This window comes from Trichomycterus rosablanca, chromosome 24 (assembly GCF_030014385.1).
Source record: "Trichomycterus rosablanca isolate fTriRos1 chromosome 24, fTriRos1.hap1, whole genome shotgun sequence".
Classification (NCBI taxonomy): Eukaryota; Metazoa; Chordata; class Actinopteri; order Siluriformes; family Trichomycteridae; genus Trichomycterus; species Trichomycterus rosablanca.
Window position 1 is genome coordinate 18948711 of NC_086011.1, and position 17172 is coordinate 18965882.

The window sequence follows — 17172 nt, forward strand, 5'->3', positions numbered from 1 at the left end:
TCACCAACCGTCAACCGCCACAAATTTCTCCATTTTGTTCGTGTAATTTTCAGTATTTATCGAATCCTCGTCGCTTCCTGAGGTAAAACCGGGGAGATCTCGCCTCCTGTTCGTGTGGGAATCTATTTCTGCCGGTGTTGGTTGCTGGTTTGACAGTGTTTAATGGAACATGGCGATAGGGACTCGGTCTGTGAGAGGGGTTCTGTGTTTGGTGACCATACTGATCCTCGGTGTACCGTGGAGCGGGGTTCAGAGCCTCACCTTCCCCCAGCATTACACGTAAGTACCGGGGGCGGATGGGGTTTGGGATCGTTCGGCTAACGGAAAATCAATCCGGTTATAGCGGTACTCAGGCGCCTCGGTCTCAGCGCTGAAGTGAATCAATCCCAAACGACTCACTCACTGAACCGACGGTTCCCTATATAGGCTGTACGAGTCGCTGGCTGCGTCCCAAACCGTGTACCGTTGTATTGCTCCGTTTGTCGCATTCCTTCCCATATATCCCTTATTTAATATCTGCCGTGGTGTTAGTGCACTTCTCTTAAGGGTGTACAGAGATTTGGGTTTGACTCGTATCTGACAGCACCGCTGCAGCATTAAATTAATACTTTAAATAGAGACGTATTACGATGAGTCGATTCCAAAGAGTCGATTCTCTCGTTCTCGTGTTCCGTCCATAGAGACTCGAAATTCAAATTCGGATTCAAAGAATCATTCACACATGCTGACATGGATTCGGCTCTCATTTGCACACATATTGTACTTAGTGGGTGCCGCACTGCAACACGTGCTTTGGAGACCTGAGCTCGGTCCGTACCCTTGTTGGGAGATTTGCATGTTCTCCTCGTGTTGGTGTGGGCCTGGTGTGTCTCACCGCACCCTTTTTCCAGAACTAATGAATAACTAAATGAACCTGCTGGACATCTAGAATACTGGATATTAATATGGACCTACTCCAAACACCTTGCATCTATAACAGTCTCCAATCTTCTGTGTCTGTGGAAATTTGTGACCATCATTTGTTCAGGCCCTGATGTAGGTTTGTGGGGTGTTTAATTAGCATTCCAGTTTATTCCAAAACTCATCAGTGGGGGGGTTGAGGTCAGGGCTCTGCAGGCCGCTGAAGTTCCTCCACACCAAATTAGTCAGGCTGAGTATTTAGGACCCTGCATAGTGCACAGGAGTACAGTCCCCAAACTGTTGCTGCAATGTTGGAAGCGTATAATTGATTTTATGCACCTTTTAGCTTTTAACTCAATATTTAGGAGGGTGTCCACATACTTTTGCTTGAAATTTGGGCCTGCGCAAGAACATATGTGTCCTACAGGCCACATAGAATTCTTATTTGATTATTATTTGCCTAATAAAGGTCACTGTGTAATGGCGTGTGGTCACCTACACCTAGGGGCAATTTTGAACAGCCAATCCACCTTTTGCATGATTTTCTGGGCTGGAAGAAACTGAGTGTTTGGAGAGATGCCAGGCAGATCCACACAAAAATCCTCCCAGAGCAAAATGTATACAGAGATCCATTACTGGATTAGTGGATGGGTTCGGTTCACCCTGTCGTTCCTCTCAGTCAGCAGAGCGGCCGGTGGGAGCATTATTCATAAAGGCTTAAACGATTCACGTGAGGGATTTTACTCACGTCGTTGTGCTGAGACTGAGGGGATTTGATACCTTGATGGAGTAATAACTCCCTCGTGTGTTCCAGCATGTTCTCCCGGGGCGGGATTGGTCAGCCCAACACACCAGCATCTGAATGATTGTAGGGTCTGTGTGTGTGTGTGTGTGTGTGTAAAGAGAGGTTGACATTCTATTTGTTGCTGGTTTACCTGGTGTTCTGGGAAAAAGAAGTAGGGCAGCGCATCCCAGAACAGTGACACCGTCCAATCACAGCAAACTTGGCTGCAATGAGGAACCGATCGTCCAATCAGATTGGAGCTTCGGTATATTTGGAGTCAGAGATTGTTGAAGCTTTGTCTCTCTCTCTCTCTCGCTATTAAAGAAATGGAGCAGAAGCACCGTATCACCCCCACATGCACCTCTAGTAAATCTTATAAAGCTTTATTTTACACCAGCGCTCGTCCTGCAGTCTGATACGAAGTGCTAAACCATCGGAGTACAGAGTTATTAACTGGTTTTACTGGATGGTTCTGAGAGGGAGATAATTAGGGTGGATGAACTGGCCTACTTAACGACAATGTCAATCACCAGCACCATCAGATCTCATTAAATAGGACAAAATCACATGACTGAAAAGATTCTATTAATAACCGATATCATTTAATTTCACCAAACTACTTTTAAACACAAAAACTGCTTGAAAGCCGTCGTTATAAAAAAGTTTATGTAGAAAGAAGTGACCCAATTTTAACCATACTGAGAATAAAGTATAATAGAATAAAATATTTCTTAATTTTATTCTACTTTCTTCTTTCGGCTGCTTGCATTTGGCGTCTCCACAGCGGATCGTTCGTCTCCATCACCTGCATGTCCTTCTTGACCGCGTCCATAAACCTTCTTCCCTTCCTCAGCACCCTCTCCCTAAAGAACTCTCATCCCTCTTCTGCACATGCTCAGACCGTCTCAATCTCTCCTCCCTCACTTTGTCTGGAGAACATAAACGTCCTACCTGCTCCGTCTTTCTAGCACACTCCAGCAACCCCCACAACCCCTCGAACTAAGACGTAGCCGATCGACAGCACAGCTGGGGATTTAAACCCTGGATCGCAGCACTGTGTTATTAGACGTGTTTACAGTGATTCAATCGACGAAAGGCCAGTTCGTTACAGAATCAAGAGCATGTAATAAATCACAAGAGATTCGAACACGCATCGGTGAGGTCGCAGTAATAAATAATAGAGGTGCAGTTATGAAGGAACAGTGCTATCAGCGTCTGTTCCAAATATATTATTATTATTAAGCTGTATAAACATGAATGTTTTCTCATGACGGCAGCAGCCCCGGCGGATCCTCCTCACTCCCCACTTCAGTGTAACGGGTCTGTAATGATAATGTCAACAAACTGCAGCCTGACCGCACTGCAAACAGGAGAGCAGTCGGCTGGCTGGCTAGTGTAATTACATAACCCATCAGCACCATCCAATACAGGAACAGAAGCGTGTTTACAGTCCAAACGCCAGGCTGCAGGGCTCAGAGCACAGGCTAACATCTAACCTAACGCTTCTATCATTATTCTTATTCATTCTGTGTGTGTGACGATGTTGGGATGATGCACCTCAAAACGCACATTAAATGAGCTAAAGCATCAAGCTTATTAATTCAGTCTTTAACGATGCTCGAGAGGTCTGAGAGATTTTATTTAGCTTGATGAATCAGTTTCACCCCGCAGGACGTTTCATTCCAACACAACTAACCAACAAAGCGCTGAATTCTCCACCAGCAGCCAAACAAATCGTCTATTTAACGAGCTGACATTAACCGTTATGCTACATCAGATGATAAAGCTGCGTGTATATAAATAGGAAAATGTCCGACAAGAGGTTTTCTGTAGCGTTTATAGCCTTTATTAATAGTTCACTGAAATTCAGTGTCCTCCAGTGAGCTGGTAATTGTTCCAAATTTGGGAACTGTACAGAACAGCCTTGTTCAATCTTTTATGTGCACAGTAGGACTTCAGATCGTATAACTTTAACCCTGATATAACCCCGAATCGGAAAAAGTTGGGACGGTGTGAAAAATGCAAATAAAAAACACACACACAGCATTTCTTCCATTTACTTTGACTCAAGATATTTCATGTTTTGCCTGGTCGACTTCATTCCTGCATTTCAGGCCTGCAACACATTTCAAAAGAAGTTGGGACGGTACAACATTTACCACTTTGTAATGCTGTCGACATCTCTCCAAACACTCTTCTTGTTTTGGATACTAAGCGATGAAGTGTGCAACAGTATGGAGTTGTCGTTGTTTCGTATTCCGTTTCAAAATTCTCCACACGTCAGGACTGCAGGCAGGCCGGTCCAGTAGCCGTACCCTTTTCTTTCACAGCCATGCTTTTGTAATGTAATGTGGTTTTGTTGAAGATTATAGTTGCATCCAGTGGGTCTGGGGTCTAAGTGCAAGGCAGGAACACTTTCTGAAATACACAATGAGATACTTATTCAAAGAGCACCCATAAAAAGCACACACACACACACACACACACACACAAAGACATGAGAACAAGGGGATTTTAACCCTGGCTGTGCGCTACTGTCGGCACTACGATCTGTGCTACTGCGCCGCCTGTTTATTCAGAAATATAAAAAAATGCAATAAATAAACAGACGATAATAAAATTATGATTTTATACTTATTAAACACAGCTTTTACTATCAGGTCCAGTCATGTTTTACGCCCTGTCACTCAGTATTTCATTCTGTCTGCTGAAATGCTGGATCTCGGTTCGATTTGCCTGGTTACTGAGGGTCTGTGAGGGTTTTTTTATAGCTGTGCTCCACTGAATATACTCTGTAGATGAACGTATTGTTCAGCTTGTTTGATAACCCGTCTCTCCTCACGCCGGACCGCAGGAGCCGATTGGTTTATCTGCTGCAGTAGACGAAGCCGAGAGCAGACGGCTGGTTTAATACTGTCGGCTTTATTTTGGGCGTGTAAATGACGATATACGAGCGTAATATAAATGTAAATGCGGCTCCGCGCTCGTCCTGTGTGAGGCGTCGCTTTAGGATTGACACTGACAGTCCTACACTGACTGATGATCCTGATGAAGGTGGCCGCGCCACCACACAGCGGGTGCTGAACGCTTCGTTCTATCTGTCTGTCTGTGAGAGAGGATAACGATCAGTGTCTGCGCGCAATAAATTACACCCTGCCATCTTTCTTCCTTTAGATCTGACTCTAGCCTGTGTTCGTTACGTCCTTCTCCCGTTCTGTCACGTCTAACACTGACAAGGTTCCAACCATTTCCTACTCAAACAAATCATCGGCGTTTTTTTATTTTATTTATGCCACTTTTTTACCCCACCGTAGTTGCATCACATACACTGTATGGACAGACGTGTGTGTTGTAGTTTGCTCCAGGTGGAAGTGTTTCTATTTATCACTGTTTCCGGCTCCTCTGTTGGCAACCTGCTTTCTCTGACACGCTTGGTCTGGTCTGATTTTTCGCTGGTGCAGATGCCTGTGGTGTGGGTCCTCAGGACCCTCGTTCAGGGGGTATTCCTGCCCTCACTGGATACAGCAAAAACCTACCAAAATGTTTGCCTTTTCTATTTATTGCAAACTAAATTTTGTTTAACTGGTGTGTGTGTGTGTGTGTGTGTGTGTGTGCAGGATAATGCACTGGGCTCGGCGAATAGAACAAGAGATTGACAGAGTCCTGCAGCACATCAGTGGAGCGCAGCAGCTTAAAGGGGTGAGTAGATACTGTACATTCAGCTGGATTCCAAAAGTATCCGGACGCTTTTTTGAAACCAGTTTGTGCAGAACGTTCCTGTTTTAATACATTTTATACAAAACTGCACAGTACTAAACCATCAGTTCTGTCAGTCAGTGTTTATATTTATGTTTTAAAGGATTGCTAAAATAAACGAGTCGTATTTCTCAGATCATTTATCGTGGCTAAATAGTGTTAATCTGTAGAATGTTGGAATTTGGCTCTTGAGCTTTTGGGGCCGGTGGGGAGCACCTCAGAAGACAGGTCGTCAAAAATCCTTTTCCTGAACGAGGGATTCAGTTTATTTCTGTGCTAGAAAACGTCGAGTGATGGACGGATTGATTCACGCTTTAATTCCCAATCAGACGGTCTGAGCGAGGATCAGATTCAATCTGCCGATGCGCCTCAGTCCGCCGTGCTCTCTGGGATTGGAGCAGCTCTCGACCACTCTTGTGAAATGAAGGATTGTGAAATGAACCCGGCCTTATTACAGCCGGAATCCTGAACCAGATTGAATCGGCGTGTGGAGCGGACTGGAGAACGAAGGACGTGAAAATGCATAATCAGAGACGAAGGAACTTCAGCGAGTTCTGCAGCTTTATTAACACTGGTCCTGATCTATAGTTTAGTCCTGATCTCGTTGTTTAAGCCTGTGAGGAGGCAGCAGGTGATGGAGGGTGCCAGATGAACTTTTAGGTTTCTCTCAAAGTTTCCTTCTTCAGATCCCTGAACCTCACATGCACAAAGCAGGTTTTGGCTGATTCTTGTAGGTCAGATGGCAAAACAATTCCTAAACATTTTGAATCACATTTTATTTCACTTGATCACATTAATTACATTTATTACATTCATTACATTTATTATATTAATCTACAGTCATTACATTCATCCACATTCACCCACATTAATTACATTAATTACAGTTATCACATTCATTACATTCATCCATATATATCACATTCATTACATTTATTACATTCATTATATTCATTATATTAATCACACTGATTCATTACAGTTATCACATTCATCCACATTCATAACAATTATTACATTATCACATGCATAACATCCACCAGCATTCACTTGTAATCACAGTTCTTTCTCTTATTGTTTTAATTTACAAAATTCTTTCCCCCTTCCAGTTTTTTCCTATATTTAGACGTTGCCAGTTCCCGCCCACTTAGTCTCCTCTGTCAAACAGCAGCTGAGGGGGGGGGGTTCTTCCTGCACCACAGACACCACAAAACATCCTGCATTTGTTCTCTAGATCTAGAGCTATTAATAAAGCGGTTATAAAAGATTAGATTTTATTCCCTTACAGAGTTAATACAGAATTAATACAGAATTATTACAGAATGTACAGACTGTTCTCACATTCACTGTGTGGACAAAAGTATCTGGACGCCCCTTCTAATGACTAACAGGTGTAATAAGACAATTAGGTAAGTCAAGTCAAGTCAAGTCAACTTTATTTATATAGCGCTTTTTACAATAGACATTGTCTCAAAGCAACTTTACAAAATCCAGGACCAACAGATACAAAAACCCCTGTTGAGCAAGCCGAGGGCGACTGTGGCAAGGAAAAACTCCCTGAAAATTACAGGAAGAAACCTTGAGAGGAACCAGACTCAGCAGGTCCTTCTTGGGTGGTCTGGAGGAAACTTTAAATAAATAGGATTTACACAAATCATACAAACACAGAATTAAATGAACTAAAAGTCATAACTGGTAATAAATAAAGAAATAAATAATAATAGAGTTATTATTCGGTCTAGTCTTTAAAAAAAGTCTGTAGTTAGTCTTGTCATTCTTGGTGCAGTTACTCCCGAACCATCACATCCGGCAGGAGCAGCATCGTTGGCACTGCAGTCTCGACTTTAACCCTTAACCTCGGCGAGTAAAGGATAAAGGAAACGATAGGCTTCCAACTGCAGCAACAGTTTAGGGAATGCCCCTTCATGTCCCTGTGCACAAAGCGAGCTCTATAAAGATGCTCCAGTGTTGCCTGTTCAGATTCCTCACCAAAAAAAAAAACCTGAGGAAGTAAAACACCCACCGGCGCTTACCTCAGTCACGCCTGAAATCTCACCACCGAGGTGAAAGCTTCTCATCTCACATCCTGCTTACAGTCTTACTTTCACTCTGGCTCTGCTCAGTCCACTCCTGCTGTAATCCCTAACGAGATTAGATGTCTGGGGAAAGTCTTTCTAAAACCTGATTACCAGGTCTTACAACAGACTGGTGTATCTGTGCATCCCATTTTCTCAGCACCGCCTCACCTCCAGTTCCCCTACAAATCTCCACCATCATCCGAATCATCCCTGCTCCACTATGTTCTCTGTTTTTTTTTTGGTTTTCCCATCTTGGCTCTGTTCTTGAAGGTGAAAATGTTCGAAACGCTGGAGGGTGAGAGCGGTGTGAGATGTGGAGGAGGAAATTTGGAATTAAATCCAGTTTGTAATGAATCACTGGGTTTTTTGCTTTGTTTTGGCTGTGTTTCAGATCTACAGTGAGAAGAGGCGGCAGTACACACTGGTCAGGAACAATCCCAGAGAGATCGTGGAGAAAGTGGCGTCCGACATCGAAAAACTTCTGTCCAAAAAAAAGCAAGCACTGGAAGTGAGTGATGGGATCAATTTTAATGTAGAGTTGCAGCATTTGTGTAAAACGTACGTACAATCAAAGTCTTATATGCTGTATATGATTCCTACAGAGGCTGGCCACTGAGGCAGAGAGAGTTCAGATGGCACATCGATGGCAGGATGGAATCAAGGTCAGACGCTTGACTTGTTTATTCTCTGATACAGCAGACAGTCCTTCTGATTACTGACTTCAGACGGTTCAGACATAGAGGAACTTCTGCCTGTGCTGACCTCAACCCTATTAAACACGTTTGTGATGAATTGGAACTTTGATTGCAAGCCAGGCTTTTTTTTTTGGCTTTTTTTTTTTATTTTTACCCCTTTTTCTCCCCTTTTAGCGCATCCAATTGTTCAATTAGCATCGTGCTTTCTCTCTGTCTATGCCGAACCCTGCCCTGACGGAGGTGATTGAAGCTAACCCGTATCCCCTCCGAAACACGAGCAGCAGCCAGATGCATCTTTGCCACCCACACATCGACGAGTTTGGCGCCACCTAGCGTTGCATGCGGAGAGACACACCCTAAGGGCACCCCCTCCCATCTCTGTGTAAGCGCCTCCAATCAGCCGGCAGAGAACGCGATCGCATTCTGACAGAGAGAGACCCACATCCGGTTCTTTGTCCCACCCCCCACATGAGCGACCGGCCAATCGTTGCTCATATAGCCACTCAGCTTCGAACCGGTAAAGCAAGGCTGGATTCGATACCACGCTTCTCAGAATCCAGCCCTGGTTGCAGCGCGTTTCTTTTTACCGCTGCGCCACCTGAGCGGCTCAGGCCCTTTTTCTTTACAAATTCAACCCAGTTTCTGACCTAACAAGTGCTCATGTATATAAATTGGCACAAATTTCCACAGACACATTGGAAAGACTCCATAATTCCATATTAATGCATATGATTTTTGTATAGGATGTCCAATTAGCCACATACTTTTGGATGTATAGTGTTGGGCCTAAATGTTTTTATTTTATTTTTTTATAATACTTAAATTTTATTGCAAAAAAATCCAATTCAGAGACCAGTGGGCCTGTAGCATGAGGCGGAGTCCTTACATCAGTACGACACATATTTTAACAGCTCCCACTGTCCACTGGTTTTCCTTTAATCTATTATTTACACCAGTATGGGGCCTGATGGATCGCTGTGCACTGGATGGGGGGGGTCTCAAAAGATTTTGGTATGCCAGTAGTGGGTAATACCACTAATCGTTACCATCACATGGCAAAAAAGTGGAGTACTAGCACTTGTTCTCTTCCATTTAAAACACTGTCTCCTCGGCTGGGCGCCATCTAGCGGCATAATTGGCAGTGCCTGCAGCAGATATGTCTCTGCAAGGGCGGGATGACCGGACTATGTGGGTGGGGTCTTCAAACATAAATAAAATAAACAAACATACAAAAAAAAAACTGTCTAGAAGGAGGAAACGTATAACCGGCATGTGTGAATCTCTAACGCTGTGATTTTACAGGAGTGGGAGATCGAGTACTACGACTCCAAAGCCGAGATGGAATATGTGAGTGCATTGCTCATGTTTCTCTCTCAGGGACTGCATGATGCGTTCAGTGTGGGAGAGTGTGTTCATGTGTGTGTGGTGCAGTCGAGTAAAGTGTGTGAAAGTGTAATTGTGAGTGTGCGAGATATAGATAAAAAAAAAAGATGAAAAAAGATCAATTTCTGAGCAAAAAGCTCAGGGAAGCCAGGATGTGTGAATGATACAAGCTGTTCTGCTACCACTCACGTTAATTCAGCATTTATATAGCTTTTTTTAGTCATTTCCAATTCTCAATTGTAAATCCGCCACAGCTTGCACAACCCCCGATATAATCAAGGAGAGCAGAGCCCTGTCTGACCTTCGCTTTTTCAAACTGTGTTTGGGTGGAAGCTTGGCCAGGTCGGCGGCTCGGCTGAGATTGGAACTCGCGAGCTTGAACGATCCACAGTGGTGTGCTAGCGCGTTAGTCTGCTGGACCACACGAGTGCCCATTTACACAGATGTGAGTGTGAAAAGGGTCTAAGTGACATGTGTGTGTGTGTGTGTGTGTGTGTGTGCAGGACGGGGACGAGACGGACGCTCAGACGTCTTTAAAGCTGGACTTTGTGTACGACCCAAACTTCAAAAACAGCGTCAATTACTCTCACACAGCCGTCCAGATCCCTACTGACATCTACAAAGGAGGTACAGTCATCCTCATGTCACTTCCATCGACCCATTGATTGTGGTCAGGGTCACGGTGGGTCCCTGGCAGGGCGCCAATCCATAGCAGGTCTTCAGACACAGCCAAGCATGAGATTCGAACCGGGATCTCAGTGGTGGACGTGTATAATAGACAGCTGTGCCACCCGGGCGCCCGAGTCATGTGATCTGTGGGGTGTATTCATGGGTTGTGTTCCCACCTTGCACCGATGGGTTCTTGGTGACGCCTGACCCACCGCAGTCTCTTCTAGGATGAAAGTATTATACCGATTATATTGATTATACGCTCTCACTGTTGTTCTTTTATCTCCGTGTGTCTCTCTAGCTCCGGTAATATTAAACGAGCTGAACTGGACTCAGGCTCTGGAGCCGGTGTTTATGGTGAACAGTAAGGAGGACCCCTCGCTGCTCTGGCAGGCTTTCGGCAGCGCCACTGGCGTCACCAGGTATTATCCAGGTATGACCTGTGACCTCACAAGTCCTGTGTATTTTTATTTACCAAGGCTTCGTTTGTAAGGATGTGTGTAGTTCCAGTTATAAGTCAAAGTTTCTGTAGCCTAGTGGTTAAGGTACTGGACTAGTAATCAGAAGGTCACTGGTTCAAGCCCCACTACTGCCAGGTTGCTGCTGTTGAGCGAGGCCCTTAACTGCACAGACTGTATACTGTAACAGTACTGTAAGTCGCTTTGGATAAAGGCGTCTGCTAAATGCTGAAAATGTAAATGTTAATGACTGTCACTGGCTGAGCAGGCTAGCACATGCTTCCTTTGACACATGTGAAGCCGCCGGCCACTACCTTACTTCTGACAGAAGAGAGCACGGAAAGCCCTAACATATGGTAACCGGTACCCATGGTCAACTGGTGGTTTGAAATTGCTCTTGTTTTCCGATCTTGCAGCCACACCATGGAAAGCGCCGGATAAGATCGACCTTTACGACGTTCGACGGAGACCCTGGTCAGTCTGTTCACTGAGCTGTATTCGCATGTCGTTAAATAAATGTCGGTGCATGCTGTGGTGCATGTGTTTGTTTGTGTAGGTCTTTTAATTCTGCTTTTCTTTTTCAGGTACATCCAAGGAGCTTCATCTCCTAAAGACATGGTCATCCTGGTGGACGTGTGAGTAACTCTGCTGCCTGGGAGGTGCACGCTTTATCAAAGGCAGTTTAAGAAATGTAGAAATATTTACAGTGTGGTGTTCACATAAAAATCTCTGACGCTTAAACAAAATGCTGTGTTTTTTTTTTATCAGTGGGGTTGACAGTAATCACAGGATTATTAGGTGGTGTGAATGTGATGTTTCTATTAGAAGTGTGTAATGTTACACATGGTTAATAATAATAATATAGAATTTAGAAAATGCATGATTATAAGCTATAAATGTAGTAAATTAGAGATCACCACTGGGCTACAGAACACAGTGGGTCTTACCAGGCTGGTGGTGATGTCCGGTATTAGTAAGTAATAAAATACAGAATGGGTTTGGGTCTGCAGCAGTGGAGAATATCCAACAGGAGAATTGGATATGACTAGATTGTGTAGCTAGACAATCAGACAGTAGATCTTCTGTTGGTTCGCACCAGACGCCACAGCCTTCATGTTCTCAGGTGTCAACGAGTCTTGGCTGCCAACCAATCTGTCTGTGGTTTGTGGTGCATCCCTCCTCTTACCACTGCCGGTTGGTACTCACTACCTGTTTCAAAGTCACTCAGTTCTCTCGCTTCCCCTTTCTCTGTGTTTTCTCCTCCTGTAGGAGCGGCAGTGTGAGCGGTTTGACTCTGAAGCTGATTAAAGCCTCGGTGATGGAGATGTTAGATACGCTGTCCGACGACGACTTCGTTAATGTGGCTCGGGTGAGTGGAGAAACAAACCATCACAGAATTGGTGTTTGTAATACAGACTTTTTCAAGACTTTAGGTACTTATTGTATTTATCTGGGTTAATCATGACTGTAGCCTGTTTCTCTTGATGTTTCTTTCGTACAGCTTTTAATGAAATTTGAAAAGTGAAAGGCAAAAACACGCTTTTGGTAAAAGCAAGAGTAGTGCGGTGGTAGATCTTCAAGGTTCTGAGAAGGTGTGGGAGTACAGTAAGGCTGTAGGTCAAACAAATGGTGGAGAATTTATCTTTGCCCATGATTACGATTTTTTACCTTCTCTCTGTCTCTATTCAGTTTAATGAGAAGGCAGAGGCGGTGGTTCCCTGTTTTAAGCACCTGGTTCAGGCAAATGTAAGAAATAAAAAGATCTTCAAAGAGCATGTGGCACAGATGCAGGCTAAAGGAACCACCGACTATAAATCAGGATTCCACTTCGCCTTCGATCAGCTGCTCAACGTAAGATAAACCATCCATATGTATATGCATATATCCATCCATCCATCCATGCAACCAAATCCCCCACCCGCCCATCCACACACCCACCCATCCGTCCGTCCGTCCGTCCATCCACCCACCCATCCACGCATTTTCTCTCGCTCTCACTCTCTGTCTCTCTCTCTTATCTGTAGAAGACGAATGTACCCCGATCGAACTGTAACAAAATAATCATGCTCTTTACGGATGGGGGCGAGGACCGAGCTCAGGACATCTTTGAGCAGTACAACTGGCCCAACAAGACGGTGAGCGTTAACAGTTTGCACTCCAGAAGCGTTCGGGATGCAGCCAAGTGGTTTAGATTATTGCCAAAATCTGATAATCTGATCTGTAATTCAAATTAGCACTCTGTTCTGAACTGAAAGGTGCAGCGTGTCATTTAGCTGGAGATGTTTTTAATTGGGGGGCGTTTCTGTTCTCTACAGGTGCGAGTGTTTACATTTTCAGTGGGGCAGCACAACTACGATGTCACGCCGCTGCAGTGGATCGCCTGTGCTAACAAAGGTGAGCGGGCGTGTGCGTTTTTGAGGAGCGGATGCATGGTGCACAGGGAGGTTGTGATGGGGATGTGATGGATTGGCATCCTGCCCAGGTGGTGTGTTACAGCCGGACCCAATGCGCCCCTCACCCGGATAAAGCGAATGATGGAAATGATTGGTTGAATATTTTTCATGCCGCTTTTCATTGATCTGGCTGGATAACCTGCTAACTGGTTCACATGGGTTAGATCAAACAGAGGGGTGGGGTTAGTTTTTATGCATCCATCGATCTGGGTTCAAGCCTGGTTGTCGTTTGAGCTCAGCGAGTTTAAATCAATCGTGTTAAAGAAAATAATCTTTCTTCTTCACACCCGTTCTTCCCCTCTTGCAGGTTACTATTTTGAGATCCGTTCCATCTGCGCCATAAGGATTAACACCCAGGTGAGAATCTATCACACACACACACACACACACACACACTGGGTTATTCATGCAGCATGACAAATTGTGTCGTGCTGTTCGTGATGTGTGTGCGCACGTGTGTGTTACAGGAGTATTTGGACGTGCTGGGTCGCCCCATGGTCCTGGCTGGGCGCAGGGCCAAGCAGGTTCAGTGGACCAACGTTTATCAGGACGCCCTGGTGAGAGAGAGTCTGTGATTCATTAGTGTGTGTTGGCTCGTTCCAGGGCTGCGCTCTGCTTTCTCTTCGCCATATGGTCTGCTGGTGTACCACCGTAACGCCACGGTCATTCATTCACCCGGGCGTGACGCTTCGATTCTGTACAGACATTAATAGAGATCTGAGGTATCGGACAGACACACAATTGGCTGTGTGTCTGTAGAGGGGTGGGACGAGGGTCAAAGTGCCTACGCAAGGGGGTGGCTGTATTTTGACTACGCCTGTGGCAGGTGAAAAGAAGCGGTCGGTGGCAGCGAGTGAGTGACATGTTGCCTACAGCCCTCATCTGTCTGAGGTAGCGATGACGCAGTGGGAGCAAGGTTGCGATTAGATTAGACCGAAACAAAGAAAAAAAGGCACTATATAGCCAAAAGTACATGGACACCTCTTCTAACTATCTGTTAGGTGTTTCAGCCACCTCTATTGCAAACACACACACACACAGTCCAGTGGGTGGGGGGGTGTCTAAATTGAAAGATCAGCAGCAGATCCAAATAAATCGATCTCTGTCAGCCCTGAAACGGCTCATTTTGCTCATTCTGCTGGTCCCTAAGCAGCTTTGAAACTTCAGTACCCTCAATCATGAAGTTCTGATTGTGTACTGATGCCTTCATGTGGGTCCTTACAGGGTTTGGGCTTGGTGGTAACGGGGACGATGCCTGTCTTTAATCTCACTATGGATGGAAACTTACAGGTATTAATCTTATCTTCATTCATTTATTCATTGTCACTTACCCTCCATCTCATCTAGAACCCTACCCAGAAACCCTGGGTGTAATGATACTGTTCTTTCTTTCATCCAGCCTGTCACTTACTCACGTCTGGGGGCGATGTTATGTTGTCGTACATCAATCCCTATAAAGACTTTGATCATGTTTCTGGCGCATTGATGCCTTTTTTATTTATTTGTACATGATGTTTTGGTAGAACCAGCTGATCCTGGGAGTGATGGGCGTGGACGTGCACCTAGACGAACTGAAGAGGCTCGTTCCACGCTACAATGTAAGATTTCCTCAAACCTGACTCAGCCGCGGCTTTGCCAGATTAGCCAGAATCGCCGCATCCAGCACAAGGATGCTAGCCAATCGCACAACAGAAGTGGTGATCGTTTTGTTCGAAATATCCCTGGTCCGTCACGTTATCAACGTTCCATATTTGCTAGCATTTGTGAGCTGTGTTCTGATTGGTCAGGTAATAAAAAGGGGCTTCACATCACACGGTCCAAATGATTTAATGTCAGACCGCTGTGCAGCTCTTTTAAATCAGATTCTGTGACAAACCGCCGCTGGTGGACGGAACAACGGAGCCCAGTGTGAACAAACACGTTTTTATTTAGCTGTTTTGTTTTCCTCTCTGTTGCAGCTCGGAGCCAACGGCTACATCTTTGCCATCGACCCAAACGGATATCTGCTCCTACACCCAAACCTGCAGGCCAAGGTGTGCCGAGTCTCCTCGATTGACGTGATGTTATGATCCTGACACTTTTTAGACAATGTGAAGATAAAAAGCTAAATAAGGGCTGCACTCGCCGTTCCTTCAATCCTGTATGATAAAATATACGTGATTACTAGACAGGTTTCCTTCTCTTCATTGTACACGTGTGAAGACAGAGTTGCATGATATCAGTGCAGTGCTGATGATGTTTGCTCAAAGATTTTCTAGATTTTATGCTAAGTACATCGATCCAACAAACCCATTCTTCCTGCATTTAGCTGCCGTGTAGGGATGTCGGGTGCGCACCAAAGATGTCGTAGATCATATACAGTTTGGCCACAAGCTTCTTCCTGGTCGTTCCTACTAGCAGCGACTTGTCATATGCAGACAAGAGACAGAATTTGAGCAACATCAGACTTGAAATCAGGCTTTAATAAATGAAATTAGACTCGTAGACTCATATTAGGCGTCGCTCCGGCTGATCATATGCCTGCATGTTCGATTTGGCACTGAAGCAACCCACCTATTTATCCAGGCTTGGGACTGGCACTCAGGGTGCACTGATGTGTACCCCCACAATGGCTAGATTCTTGTAACATCACACATCTTCTGTACCTGTCAGACAAGTTCCCAGACTGTTCGACTAAATGTACATTCATTTGGCTTTTGGATCTTCTTACGTGCTGCCAGTTTTGGGTTTGATTGGTGTGAGGGGAATTAAAGGTCGGTTAGTGGTAGGTCACGATTGTTGACTTGGATGATGAATCATGTTACACCGATGCATCAATCTTAGTTCATCATCATGTGATTCATATTTTTTGGCTCTTTCGTGAAATGATTCAACTGAAGCAGCTGAAAGAAGAAGATTCATGAAGTGAGACAGAATTCTAGTCAAAATATGTTGTTGTTTTTTTTCAGGTGGTGGATTTACCTGAACCTGTAACTCTGGACTTTTTAGATGCCGAGGTGGAGGACAGCAATAAACACGAGGTACATAAACGGGATTAGTAACAAAACACCTCGAGTTCTCCTGCTATTGCTTTGGTTCTGCCACCGAAAATAAAAAACCTGTTTTCCCTCCGTTTTTCTCTAAGATTCGGCGGCAGATGATAGACGGCCAATCTGGTGACATGACCATTAAGACTTTGGTGAAGTCAATGGATGAGGTAAGTGCTTATGTTAGCGCTGTATGTATACAGAACTTTTAAAAGCATGCTCAGGCTTTAAGGCTGAATTATTATCCCTTCTGTTCAGAGGTATATCGACGAGGCTGTGAGGACGTACACCTGGACCCCCATCAATGACACTGACTACAGGTTAGACCTTTGTTCTCTACCAAACGTCACAAATGGCTGCTCTGGTTAAGTCCCCTGAGATGTGTTGCTGCATTTATTTATTTATTTATCAAGCTTTGTCAGGAAATGTACCCTGATTTATACTGGACGTTAATGTTTGGTCATCCAGAATTAAACTAGCTGTCAGTTAAGATACAGCAGATGCTTCATTGTTACACCACTCAGCAGACTTCAGAAATCCTGGAGCTCTAACGTTTGTTCTGTCTCTGCTGTATGTGACTCGATGGTGCCCCCACAGCCTGGGCCTGGTACTGCCGACATACAGCGAGTACTACATTCAGGCTGATCTCAGTGATGTGATGCTTCAGCTACAGTGTGAGTAATTATGCAGATTTATGCTGGTTTAAAAACAGCAAAACACTAAAATTTTCACACTTAGGAGGGGTGTCCTGAAACTTTTGTCCATATAGTCCATATACTACTTTCTTTGGTGCAATCCAGCATTAACCAGTTATCTTCCTAATTTCCGACCTTCTTGCTCTCTCGGTACAGATCTACAGTCTCTGCTGCCCAACTCGTTTGAGTCTGGTGGCCACGTCTTTCTGGCTCCAAGGTACCATCATTACTGCATTTATCATCACATTGTGTGTGTGTGTGTGTGTGTGGAGATG

At 44.6% G+C, this 17172-nt stretch overlaps 1 protein-coding gene across 7 annotated transcripts in view; it reads left to right on the forward strand.

Annotated features, from left to right (window-relative positions):
* LOC134301877 (voltage-dependent calcium channel subunit alpha-2/delta-2-like) overlaps positions 1-17172 on the forward strand; it is a 24633-nt gene continuing 7461 nt past the window's right edge. For 4 of the 7 annotated variants that reach the window (XM_062986791.1, XM_062986797.1, XM_062986792.1 and 1 more), the window contains exons 1-23: positions 1-279; positions 5302-5383; positions 7910-8026; positions 8121-8180; positions 9516-9560; positions 10100-10223; positions 10567-10698; positions 11140-11197; positions 11308-11358; positions 11993-12092; positions 12413-12574; positions 12748-12858; positions 13039-13117; positions 13484-13533; positions 13644-13733; positions 14401-14466; positions 14700-14774; positions 15135-15209; positions 16125-16196; positions 16301-16372; positions 16461-16522; positions 16800-16876; positions 17054-17114. In XM_062986791.1, coding sequence (XP_062842861.1) covers positions 170-279; positions 5302-5383; positions 7910-8026; positions 8121-8180; positions 9516-9560; positions 10100-10223; positions 10567-10698; positions 11140-11197; positions 11308-11358; positions 11993-12092; positions 12413-12574; positions 12748-12858; positions 13039-13117; positions 13484-13533; positions 13644-13733; positions 14401-14466; positions 14700-14774; positions 15135-15209; positions 16125-16196; positions 16301-16372; positions 16461-16522; positions 16800-16876; positions 17054-17114 — 1931 coding nt within the window. In that variant the 5' untranslated portion in view covers positions 1-169. The remainder of the gene's footprint in view (positions 280-5301; positions 5384-7909; positions 8027-8120; positions 8181-9515; positions 9561-10099; positions 10224-10566; positions 10699-11139; positions 11198-11307; positions 11359-11992; positions 12093-12412; positions 12575-12747; positions 12859-13038; positions 13118-13483; positions 13534-13643; positions 13734-14400; positions 14467-14699; positions 14775-15134; positions 15210-16124; positions 16197-16300; positions 16373-16460; positions 16523-16799; positions 16877-17053; positions 17115-17172) is intronic. The other 3 variants (XM_062986795.1, XM_062986798.1, XM_062986796.1) reach the window with 2 other exon arrangements.